The following is a 13,566-nucleotide window of genomic DNA, read 5'->3' as shown; positions in this document are numbered from 1 at the left end:
GGATACAGTGACTCCAGCAGCTTTTAAAGTTGATGTTTGGACATATTTTTTGTTTGAAAACAAATGAAAGCAGTTATGACTCTGACTACTTAACAATACTACACATATATACTTGTTACTACAGTATCACTATACATGGTATCGTTGACCCCTGTATCGTGATACGTATCAACAGATTCCTGAAAATACAAATACTTATTGACTATAAGTGTAACATTCACATTGAGTTGAGAACCAGGAGGACTCACCAGGAACTTGTCCGGGTCAGAACCTCCCGCCTGACCGACGAAGACCCCGGCGCCGGCTTCGAGCTCCAGCGGATCAGGCGACCTTGAGATCCGCTCGGTCTTCGGCTCGGCGTCGCAGTTCAGGTAGAACATCACCTCGTCGTGCTTCACGTTGAGGGCGAAGCGTGTCCAGGTGTCCTTCATGGACGGCACCTGGAACTGGGCGGCCACGTTGGACTTCTGGGAGTCGGGCTCCGTGTAGTACAGCATGACCTTCTGGGACCCGCCCTGCACGGGCGACAGCTTCACGCCCAGGTAGACCAGCTTCTGGGACGAGTCGGTGACGGAGAAGACCACGCCGCCGCGCTCCGAGGTGGGCTTGAGGTTGAAGATGAGCGAGAAGTCCCTGTGGAACGGGCTGGGCAGGTGGGCTCGCGCCAGCTGACCCGTGTTGGCGTCGGGTCCGAAGACGTACCCGGGGCTGTTGTCGCGGTCGAAGACCTGCGTGATCTCGGGGGGAGGAGGGTCTCCGATCAGCTGCAGCAGAGACACGCCGCTGTCTTCAGGGGAGAAGAAGAACAGGAAGTCAGACGGGGACAGGAAGTCAGACGGGGACAGGAAGTCAGACGGGGACAGGAAGTCAGACAGGGACAGGAAGTCAGACGGGGACAGGAAGTCAGACGGGGACAGGAAGTCAGACGGGGACAGGAAGTCAGACAGGGACAGGAAGTCAGACGGGGACAGGAAGTCAGACGGGGACAGGAAGTCAGACAGGGACAGGAAGTCAGACGGGGACAGGAAGTCAGACGGGGACAGGAAGTCAGACAGGGACAGGAAGTCAGACGGGGACAGGAAGTCAGACGGGGACAGGATTAGACGTTAGACGGGACGGTGAAGGCTTTTGTTACAGGATCACCTCAAGTCTGGATGTTATTGTGGACTTAAGTAGGAGAAAGTTAAGAGTCTGGACTTCTGGTTTAGACTCATGTCTTCCTAGTCTTTCTTTTTAAGTCTCATCAGAAGAACAATATTCAAGAAATACACATTGAAGGAGAAGAAATCCATAGATATTTCAATTTAAGATGGACTTTACTTTCAACTGCTTGAACGGCAAATTGTACAAATGTTTTAGAACAAAAATAAAAGTAAAATAATTTGCATTATTACGAAAATAAACAATGTTGGATCAGATAAAAATCTGAAAGATTCATTTGCTGGAAATAAATACAACAGGAAATACATTATATCAAGAGAGTAATTCAATGGTTACCACAATTAAAAGGTAAAAACTTGTTCAATTAAAAACAAAAGACCAAAAAAATATGCGAAATCTGCATCTCAAAAAATAAAAAATCCTGTTTAAAAGAAAAATAAGAAGACAAAGGGAAAACACTAAAATGAAAAGAAAACAACTATTGCACTGTTGCAGAATTATTAAAATAGGGTTATACACAGTATGTTGTTGAAATAAATGATAAAAGTTTCTAAAATTTGATCTTGATTTAAGATCTTTGTGTTTTTCTCCTTTCATCTATGCACTTTATCTCTTTGCACTTTGTTTTCTCTTAACTTTATTGTTTTTATTTGCACTTTGTTATCTCTTTGCACTTTGTTATCTCTTAACACTTTATTATTTTTATTTGCACTTTCTTATCTCTTTAAACTTTGTTATCTCTAAACTTTATTGTTTTTATTTGCACTTTGTTATCTCTAAACTTTATTGTTTTTATTTGCACTTTGTTATCTCTTTGCACTTTGTTATCTCTAAACAATTTATTATTTTTATTTGCACTTTCTTATCTCTTTTCACTTTGTTATCTCTTAACACTTTATTATTTTTATTTGCACTTTGTTATCTCTTTAAACTTTGCTATCTCTAAACTTTATTGATTTTATTTGCACTTTGTTATCTCTTTAAACTTTCTTCTTTTTATTTGCTCTTTGTTATCTCTTTGCACTTTGTTATCTCTTTGCACTTTGTTATCTCTTTAGACTTTATTATTTTTATTTATTTGCACTTTATCTCTTTGTGCTTTGTTTTCTCTTAACTTTATTGTTTTTATTTGCACTTTGTTATCTCTTTGCATTTTGTTATCTCTTAACACTTTATTATTTTTATTTGCACTTTGTTATCTCTTTGCACTTTGTTATCTCTTAACACTTTATTATTTTTATTTGCACTTTGTTATCTCTTTAAACTTTGTTATCTCTAAACTTTATTGATTTTATTTGCACTTTGTTATCTCTAAACTTTCTTCTTTTTATTTGCTCTTTGTTATCTCTTTGCACTTTGTTATCTCTTTGCACTTTGTTATCTCTTGAGACTTTATTATTTTTATTTATTTGCACTTTATCTCTTTGCGCTTTGTTTTCTCTTAACTTTATTGTTTTTATTTGCACTTTGTTATCTCTTTGCACTTTGTTATCACTAAACAATTTATTATTTTTATTTGCACTTTCTTATCTCTTTTCACTTTGTTATCTCTTAACACTTTATTATTTTTATTTGCACTTTGTTATCTCTTTAAACTTTGTTATCTCTAAACTTTATTGTTTTTATTTGCACTTTGCTATCTCTTGAAACTTTGTTCTTTTTATTTGCACTTTGTTATCTCTTTGCACTTTGTTATCTCTTTAGACTTTATTATTTTTATTTATTTGCACTTTATCTCTTTGAACTTTGTTCTTTGTATTTGCAATTTGTTCATGTTTTTATGAAACTATCGTCTGCTGTGAACTAGAAACCTTATTTCCCAGAGGAGATCTCCAGAGGGATCAATAAAGTCTATGTCATCTAAAAACCTTTGAAATAAATGGATATATTCCCTTGAAAACGTGCAAAAATATGCATATATATCTAAAAATGAAAGAAATAAAAAGAAAGAAATAACTTTTATCTTTCAAACCATTTGTTTTTTTGGTTAATGTATGTTTTAAAAATGTTTTTTTTATGCCAAAATTTCTCATTTAAAAGTTGTCCGTATTAAAAAGCGAGGTTCAGGTTAAACACACTAATGTGAGGCACATTTTTTGTCCTGCGGGAGGAATGAGATTGAGGTTAAAAGCTAAATTCCTGACACGTGACATCTGTTGTGGCACCACAGGGTGCATTACTGCGTCCCCGCTCCCATCACCGTGGCGACCAGGGCCCGCATAATGACCGAGGTCCGCTTCGCTGACAAACTGTTGAAAAGCAGTATCACTGTTTTTGTTTAACTTCAAACTCCAGCGTTGACTTTGATCACCGCCAGCCATTCACGCCGTTCAAGGGAGAAAAAACCCCACAAAAATCACTGTTTTCAGGCGCTCGTGGTCCCTTTGAAGAAGAGGTGCGTTCTGGGATACCACCCGGAGACGAGTGCTCCGACTCAAAGCTGATCTCCACGAGCGCCGGAGATCAGGGAGGTCAGCGGATCGGCTTTGTCCGAGGCTTAAACACACGTTTGGCTGGAATCCTTGTGACAGCAGGACGTCACAACACATCGGAACGTCCGCCACGATGTCTCGGAAACCTTTGGTTTTAGACCTCGGACGACCATTTACAACAACATTAATTCGTCCTTTATTGAAATGTATTCATCCCAATTAAATAATGCATTAATTAGAGTATATTGATTTTATCAGATGTATGAAACAAATATTGTGTGTAATGGACGTGTACCATTGTATTACATTAAAAAATATACTCTGAACTGATATAGAAGTCAAGATAAGACTAAAATAAACTATGAACAATAAAAAAAAGTAGACAATTTTTCCTGATTATTTAACTCAGAAAAAAGGTAGATAGTAGCAATTAAAGCCACACTACGTAACATTAAACATGTGTGTTTTTGAGCGTTATTGTTCACTTGAGTGTAATTATAAAGTTGTAAAAAAAGCTCCAGTAAAATTGAATTTCTTACGGATTAAGTGTCCGCGGGACTTTGTTTAATCCTCCTGGAAACTTAAAAATAAACCTCCTCCTATTTCATCCATTATGGAAATGAATGCAAAGGCAGATTCCGACAGAATATAAATCAGTTTGTTGTTTACAACGCTGGCAATAATAGTTTTCTGATATATACCTGGTTATAAATTATATTATATGCAGTGAATATTCAGATTGGCAGCAAAATTTAAAAAAAAGTTGCAGTTCCTCATGTGTCCACTTGGATGCAGTAAGACTTGAAATCACATACACACCAGACAAAAAAACTGATTTTCACGAGCGTTAAAGATAATATTCGCAGCCTGATTTCAAAAGTAAGTTCAAGGGGGATTTGTTTGATCCTCCTGGAAACTAAAAGAAAAAACTCGCTCCTCTTAGTACTTCAGCCATTATGGAAATGAATGCAAATGGCGTCTCCGACACACAACTATAAATCAGTTCAATGGTCCCACGAGTCAGTGGGTGGGTCACCAGGTCAAAGTTAAGAAGTCACAAGTTCAGTCGATAAGTAACAATGAAGGAAGAAAATACTGAAAAACAAGTCAAAAGTCTTGCCTTAAAGCAACAATATATGACAATTTGACAAAATATATATATATATATATTTTATTTATATTTTTGTATATATGTTTTAAACGATTTAATGATTGGTTCAATGAAAAAAAAAAGTGTCAGTAAAAAAGGGTAAAATTTAGGACGTTGCAGTTACAATATTCCAACACTTAATGGTAACACTATTTTAAATACTGCAGTTTGGGCCTTTAAGGGGGAAAAATACCTTTTCATGTTTACAAAATCTATTCGAAAGTTACCTTCACAGCAAAACGTAAGCAAACATGTCCATTGCATTGGTTTGTATATTTTTACGTATCAAATTTTGTTCAAAATCAGACTAAAATACCTAGAATTTCTCTGTCGTGTACTGTATATTTATTTGTATTTATATTATATTATATTATTACACAGATATTGCCAAAAGTTTTTGAAATTTTCTTTGCATCAGTATTTTGAAAAGATTCTTAACTTCATCTCCCTATTTATTTATTATTTATTATTTATTTATTATTTCAGATCTATTCATGGTCAGGCTCCTCCTTACATCACTGATCTGATCCAGCCTTACACCCCAGCTCGGGCTCTGAGGTCTGTGGATCAGAATCTACTTATGGTTCCACGCACACGGCTCAGGACCAGAGGAGAGAAATCTTTTCAGGCTGTTGCTCCTAAGCTTTGGAACGATCTTCTCTCTCTTTGCTCTTGATGGATCTACTGACTCCTTTAAGAAACATCTTAAGACGTTTCTATTTGTTCAGGCTTTTCCTTGAATTTCTCGAACTCCTGTGTTGTTCTCAGTATTATCTTGATCTTTAAAGTATGTACTTTTTTGAGTATTGTTTTTGATTGTCTAAGCGCTTTGTGACCCTGGTCTGGAAAAGCGCTATATAAATAAATATTACTTACTTACTTACTTACTTACTATTTTTTTAAACAACAACATACTTCTTTCTTCAAAGCCGAATCTTTGGCCCGAAAACCCTGTCATTACTGAAGCATCTCAGAGTGACTCATGGCTCTGAACAGATGTACCGAGTCTTCAATCACTGTAAGGAAACGTCTTTGACTTTCACTGACACTCGTGGACGCGCCTCTCGGGTCTCACTCCTTACGTCTCGACTTAAACCCGCGATTTCCCGACGATCTTATCCGAGAACGTCGGACAGGAAGTGACACCTCAGATTTCAAGTCCGCGATGACATCTGGAGAAGCTATAAAACGAGGGAAGCGAGGGATGACAAACGGCACCTGAGGGTGCATTGTTTTCATCCCGTGACATTCCTGGATGTGCCGTCACGGTTTGTGATGCCCTGTTGATAAAGCTGTGTATACAACACCACACTGTGTACACAGCTCTGGGAAGATTACACGTGATCCCCAGGAAAAACATCGGAACATCTGGAAAGTCCAGGAACCGCTTTGAGGACCGATGGGATGTTTCAAACATGCCTGGGGACCCGCTGGGGGGGTCACGAGGATGATGTACCCCGACGCGCCGGGGCCTCTGAACCCTAATGCATCCGTAGCGTAAACTGTGTGGGACATTTTTTTTTCTAAATGTATACGTTTAGGAAATGGAGAAGCGTCTGATGGTTTCACTGGCAATTTATCTGAAGCTCTAATCTTCTGTTTACACAACGTAGCAGTTCGTTAGGTTGCATCAGGGAAGTGACTGTAGATCCCACCAAAGAAATATGGGAACAAAATCCAAAGTAAAAGATCCAAAGTCCAAAATTCTGCTGTTTTTGTTACTACCGTATTTTCCGGACTATAAGTCGCAGTTTTTTTCATAGTTTGGCCAGGGGTGCGACTTATACTCTGGAGTGACTTGAGTGTGAAATTATTAACAAATTATTATTTCATTGGATTTGAGTTATTTGGAGTTACACGGATGGTTTGGTAAACTTCTTAGCATTATTTATGCTATAGTTATCTGAATTACTCTTAATATGTTATGTTAACATACCAGGCACGTTCTCAGTTATTCAGCCTGTTGTTGCCTCTATTCTATATTTATTTTAAATTGTCTTTCAAGATGACATGTCTGTTCTTGTTGTTGGATTTTATCAAATAAATTTCCCACAAAAATGTGACTTATACTCCAGTGCGACCAATATATGTTTTTCCTTCTTTATTATGCATTTTATGGCTGGTGCGACTTGTGCTCCGAAGCCACTTAAAGTTCGGAAAATACGGTATTCAGGTCTTAAATCTGGAAAAATCAGAGATAAACACAAACCAATTGTGTATCTTATTCTAATGACTACAGTCGTAAAAACACAATCGTATTTCACATTGCAGACTTTTGAACTAAAAAACAAAGAAAGAAAACTAAGAGGTAAACAATGGACGACATCCGTTTTGTTCTGCAAATAGATGCAGTTCATAACTGTGTCCACTAGAGGCTGACTGCAGAAATACATATGCTGTCCGGATCATGAATATTGTTCAATTAAATTTAAATGGGTTATATTTTATTCATGATTTATTAACATGCCTATTTATGATCATGTCTCTTATTTGATTTTAACTTTTTTAATTGTATTAATATTTTTTTATTTAATTTCAGATTGTTATACACAACAATGCCACCACAACAAATAATAGCAATAATAGTTTTCTGATATATACCTGTATATAAATTATATTGTATGCAGTACATTTTTTTATTGGCAGCAAAATGCAAAAAAGTTCCAGTTCCTCGAGTGTCCACTAGAGGCTGCCTGCAGAAATGCATATGCTGGCCTTATCATGAATACTGTGTCATTAAATTTAGCATGTTCTATTTTATTCAATGTTTATTTACATGCCAATTTATGGTAATTTCTCTAATTCTATTATACTTTCATGTGTTATATTTTATTAATCTCTATTTTTATTTAATTTAGATGATTTCATTGTTATACTTTGTGATGCCACCACAATAATTCAAGGGATGTGTTCACAATAATAGATTTTTTATATATATCCATTATATTATTATATTACAGTACATTTTTTTATTGGCAGCAAAATACAAAAAGTCGCAGTTCCTCGAGTGTCCACTTGAGGCTGGCTCCGGTAAGACTTGAGAACACTTACACACCCAGTAAAAAAAAATGATTTCCACAGCGTTAAAAAAAAGGATATTTACAGCCTGGTTCCAAAAATATTCTTCAACTTCCCTTTTTGATTATATTCTTTGTCTTTAAATTTGCATAATAAGGGGCGTGGTTTAGTGACAAGTTAGCATGTATTAGCCGCCGTAGCCTCAACTAAATGGGAGTTTCATCACCCGACCATAATTCAGTCAGAACTAAAAGAAATTGTAGTTTAATTTGTCAGTAACTGACTGTTAGTTACTCAAGTAAGTCAGATATTTAATACAGTTGAAAGAGGTACCTGATGATATAAGTAAGTATAACTTACTAAGTAATATTTATATAGCGCTTTTCCAGACCAGGGTCACAAAGCACTTCAACAATCAAAACAATACTCAATAAAATATATACTTTAAAGGTGAAGATAACACAGAGAACAACACAGGAGTCTCAGAGAATCAAGGAAAAATAAACTTGTTACTCAGAGTTTTCAATATAAACACTAAAGATAATGTTGTCACGAGATACACAAGGTGCCAGTAACGCGTCCTCTTCGGTTAAGAAGCCGAACATCCTCGAACCAGGAGGTGTAATGAGTTCCTGGCAGCAGAGGAGTCTGAGCTGTGGTCATAATTGGAACCCTCCTGGGAGCCAGATCAACCCCCCCGGGGCCCAGCTTGTAAAACCAGCTATTCTGTCATGAGTTGAAAAGAAAAGAGAAGAGAAATCCAAAACAGAACACAAACGTTAAACTTGAATCAGCCGAAGACCACAGAAGGACATGTGGCACAGACGGAGTCAATGTCAACAGGAAATCAAACATTTTGATCTTTCCAGGACCTCCGCTGCGAGACGTGGTTTCACTTCGCCTTCGGTTTTTTAACGACCCTCGAAGGCACTTTCTGACGCAGCGTGAAATGTGGAGGGCGAAGCCTAACCCAAATAAATTGGAGTCGACCTCTGGACCCTGATATGAATGAGCGCTCGTCTTTGCGAGAGGACTCTGGTATCCATGGAGAAACATCATTAAAAGCTCTATTGTGCTTTAACAACCTTGTTTCAGCGCCGACAGACGAACCACCCACAACTCACTTTGTCAAATCTTTCCAAATATGAATATATACGGATGTTTTCGAGCAGAATATATACAAATATACACTGTTAACAATACATTTGTAGGCTTAACCATGAAAGAGAAGCTTAGATGCAAACAATTACTGAACGAAAATAAATTAAAGTCTACTTTTAGGTGCTGTGTAAAATAGCCATGAAGCATTTAATACAGAGCAACAAAAAAATTGATTTAAGTAAGTAAGTAAGTCATATTTATTTATATAGCGCTTTTCCAGACCAGGGTCACAAAGCGCTTAAACAATCAAAACAATATTCAATTAAGTATATACTTTAAAGATCAAGATAAAACTGATAACACAACAGGAGTTCCAGAAAATCAAGGAAAAGCCTGAACAAATAGAAACGTCTTAAGATAACTTTTGTTGTATTTATTACTGTCTGATAAATGTTTTATTTTATCTTTTTAAACGTCAGATTTACTCAAAAGTAACATTAGTCCATGACTTATATTTGTTTGTGATCAAGTTCATCAGAAAAAAGAATCAGGTAAACTGTCAACAATGGGTAGAAAGTAATCATAAACTCACATAATAAATGATAAATATCTATCTCTAACTATAACACATAACATACACAGAATGTATACATAGAAATAAGTGCTTTGATCTATGTTCTTTATATTTGCACTTTGTTCTTTTATTTGCACCTTGTTCTTGTTTTTATGAAACTATCGTCTGCTGTGAACTGGAAACACAATTTCCCAAAGTTGACCTCGAGAGGGATTAATAAAGTCCATTTAATCTAATATATTCAATCACATAATAGTACTAAAACTCGGTAACTTCAAATGAACAACAAAAAGACATATTTTGTCAACATACAGCATCACTCCGTCCACCACTGGAGCGCAGAGAAGCCATTCAAGTAGTAAGGAAATGGTATTTATCCAAAATGTTATTAATATATGATATTAACAGTATTTTTATCCACTACTGGAATTTTAAAATCATGACAACATGGTTCTAAGAAAATGGGAAAGAAAAAAAAGCTGTTTTGTATTATGTTGTGATATAAAATAATGCATATCGTGATAGAAGGTTGTGTTTCATATCGACCATCCAAGCTGTCAATCAGATGAAAAAACAGAACCTAAATCTCAACTTCAAACCATTCCAGCTTCATCAAAATACCATCAATAACAAAACAATAAGGAGAATATTTGAAGAGTAAACTTATAATAACATTCAAAGAGATATCAATTGTTAAGAAAATGAATCATTATGGTTGTCATTTCATAACTATTATGAGATTAGATCACAAAAAGTTAAAGAAAAAATGAAAAGAAATGAGCAAAAACACTTTTTGTAGCAAGTTTACGCTGATGTATGATGTCAGAACGGAATCTCAAAACTCTTAGTATTATAACTTTAACATCCGGAGATTATCAACGGTTTGAAGTGACATCAACTTTGAAACATCGACTCAAACTTATTTCAAAAGAATCCAACAGATTAAGACGGATCCATGTGAAACACGATCTGTCACTTGAGAAGCAGAGACTCGCTCGCATCTGTCACTCGCTGCACCGAGATAGCGAAGCTCGAAAAAGAAACATCTCTGAAGTGGCGGGAGATAAAAAACTGAGCCGTCAAAGTCTGGTGGGCGTTGACGACGTGACGGCCGGAGACAGTTAAAATAACTGACTTTCTTTGACAACTTCCCACCGGGGTTTGTTTAACAAACATGACAGGGGGGGCCTGTTGTAAATGTCAAAAGGTACTTTAGTCTGTCTTGCGGTAGGAATCGACAGGTTATAGAAGCACACTGGAGTGAAACGACAGGTGAATTTGTCCATTCCTGGAGAGGGAGCTTTACCTGAAAACCTGCCTGCAGGCGATGAGCTGTCAACGAAAACTTTCAACCTTTCCCGACACCTATTTGTTTGTGTGTAATCTGGGCCTGTTTGCAACAATGTTCTGTTATTACTTTGACCAGCCATGCTGTAGACATGTTGGCCTAAGAAAGGGTGATACTTTGATGGGCCACTGACCCAAGAACTGTTCTCTGGGAACCTTAAACAGGATGGGGAGTAAGGGGAGGGAACACACGTGCAACACTTGAAGGGAATCATGCTTGTTTTTAAGGTGATACTTGCAGGGAATCAGCATCAACCAACTAAGCGCTGACCAGGGTCTCGGGTGGAAGGAACGGGATGAACTCGGGTGTGAAGGGTTTTTTTCCGGTTCAAAGTAAATTCCAAATAGCTTGGATTTTATTTTGAAACCCGCCGTTACCTTTCTGGTTACTGACAGACAAGCACAGATACCCGTCCTCCTCGTCTGGGAGAGCGTGGCACTCCACAGGGAGGCGTCCCTCATCCAGGACGCTCCAGCAGCTGTCCCTCAGGGTCTCGCAGAAGCTCCGGCAGGGAAGCAGCGGCACATGACCACACTTTGGCACCGAGAGAAGGCAGAAAAACCACTCCAGGCCGTGATGGCAGCGTGACCTCAGCAGCCGAGCCCAGTCGTGTAAGAGCTGGTTGACTTCCCCGGAAGTGCTTTTGTTTAGGAAATTGGGCACAGCAAACATTTGCCCTGCCATGGACGTGCAGAAGGGAACGCCGTTGTCTAGTAACACACACCCTTGAGAATGTATGGCACCTTTTAAATGTGTCTCACTTACATTTTGTGGATCACCAAAGTCTACAGATGAAGTTAAGATACCAGGACTTGTCACTGAACCACTTCGGGCCTGAAGGAATGTGCTGTAGGAATCTTTCTGGTTAACATTTGAATCCTCTTTTAGTAACTGAGTAACTTCTAGTGTTTTGTTCTCCTTAGTGACGTGGAGTGTTTCTATAGACCTGTTTAAGACTAGCTTATCTGAAGACCAGTTAAGATCTCCAACACTGACGGTACCATCATCAATAAAACTTCTATGATCAGTGATTATTGGTCGTCTTTCTGGGCTATCAATGGGAAACAGTAGTGTTGCTAACTGGGACCTCCTGCTCAGTCCAGGTCTGGCTGCAGGTGGAGAATTCAGTTCTGAATTAAGCACCGAAACACTTCTTAAAACGCTGAAATAAGACACTCCGGTGGACATACCCTTTAGAGGAGATGCATTGTTAGCCAGTGCATTTGGAGAAATCTCTGCGGTAGTCTTCTTTGTGGTAGTCTTCTTTATGGTAGGCATCTCTGTGGTAGGTATCTCTGTTGTAGGCATCTCTATGGTAGGAATCTCTTTTGTAGGCATCTCTGTAGTAGGTATCTCAGTTGTTGTCTTCTCTGTGGTAGGCATCTTTGTGGAAGGCCTTTCTGTTGTCACCGCCTGTGTTGTGAGCTCCTCTGTTGTACCTCCTGTAGTGCCTCCTGTCGAACCCCTCGTAGCACTTCCATCCTGTGATTCTGCCGTAGAAACTATTGTTGTCGCAGCTTTGGTCAACTCTCTGATTCCGTGTCCATCGTCAATAATCTCAGCAACCACAGTAGAAAAGTTCTCCGTTGGCATCTCCCCACTGCCCACTTGGCTTCCAGACCCCTCGGGATCCATAGTAGGGGCCAAAGTTGTTGTTGTTTCGGTCCTTTTCCAGAACCAGGCCTCAGAGCAGATGACTCCAAAGGTCAACATAAAGAGAATTTGAGTCCTCATTTTTGGGGCCAAAATGTTGTCCAAGGCTCTCCAAGTGTGACCTATGACATGTCCAACCAAGCCACTGGCTCTGCCTCTCCACACACTCCAGCTATGCAGGGAAGATAAAATGAAGAGAGAGAGAGACCCCCATTCAGGGGGTGAAGGCGGAGAGCAGGAGGAGGTGTGCTCCTTGCTGGCAATATTTCCTAAGCAAACTCCTCCTTCTCCTTTTGTCACCGCGGTGAAAAGCGATCTCTCCTGCTGACTGATACCTTAGAATTACGGCAGGGATTCCTTTTTAGTGCACAGTACTGATGCCTTCAGTGTCCTGGAGAGAGGGGCAATTTGTCCCCCCTCGCTCGCCCTCTTTGTTACAAGGAACCACTGATGCAGCAGAAATGTTTTGGGAGAGTTTAAGGGACAAAATGATAACAAAATCCGGGGCATTCCTGGCACTTTTCCATTCAGTCTAAATATTTGTACTTTATTGTGGCACTATTTGTTCTGCGAGTCGGTGAAAACCCTTGTTTTGTCTGAGGTTCCACGGTAAATCCAGGCCTCACTTTCTTGTCCAGACTGGTTTCTCCCACCGCCTTGAGGATCACTTGACAGAGACCCTCAACAATGGCGGCTCAAAAATAAAAGCAGCCCCTATAATGACAGGGTTGTATATGAAAAAAATGAAGTTATGTGGTTCTGTGCCAACATATACCACAGACATACTTCCACATCTTCGTCTTGTATTTTGGGTCACGTCCGGAGGTCAGGAACTCAATTTTCTGCCTTATTGGTCAGAGGAAATGAGGAGATCGCTAACCAAACTACTGACGGGTTAACTTGGTTAACTTGGTTAACTAATTAACCCGACATTCCAAAGAAATATATATGAGACGTGTGAGGGACAACAAAGAAATGAGGTTCACTTAAAATGGAAAATGTATAAATAATATATTGATGTAAGGACAGACCTATGTTAACCTATATTGTAGCAAATACATTTATTTAAACATATATTGGATTTTCTTTTCAACATTTGAAATATGATTTATAACAAAAGGCATAAACA

General features: G+C 38.5%; 1 protein-coding gene across 1 annotated transcript in view; it reads right to left on the bottom strand.

Moving 5' to 3' along the window:
• col18a1a (collagen type XVIII alpha 1 chain a) overlaps positions 1-13,566 on the bottom strand; it is a 91,048-nt gene that overhangs the window by 31,448 nt on the left and 46,034 nt on the right. The window contains exon 3 of the mRNA XM_087803927.1: positions 249-787. Within this exon, the coding sequence (XP_087660053.1) occupies positions 249-787 (539 nt within the window). The remainder of the gene's footprint in view (positions 1-248; positions 788-13,566) is intronic.

The sequence above is a fragment of the Callionymus lyra genome, chromosome 12 (assembly GCF_982586985.1).
Source record: "Callionymus lyra chromosome 12, fCalLyr1.hap1.1, whole genome shotgun sequence".
NCBI lineage: Eukaryota > Metazoa > Chordata > Actinopteri > Syngnathiformes > Callionymidae > Callionymus > Callionymus lyra.
The sequence above is the reverse complement of the archived record's forward strand: the minus strand, read 5'-3'. Positions and strand labels throughout refer to the sequence as shown.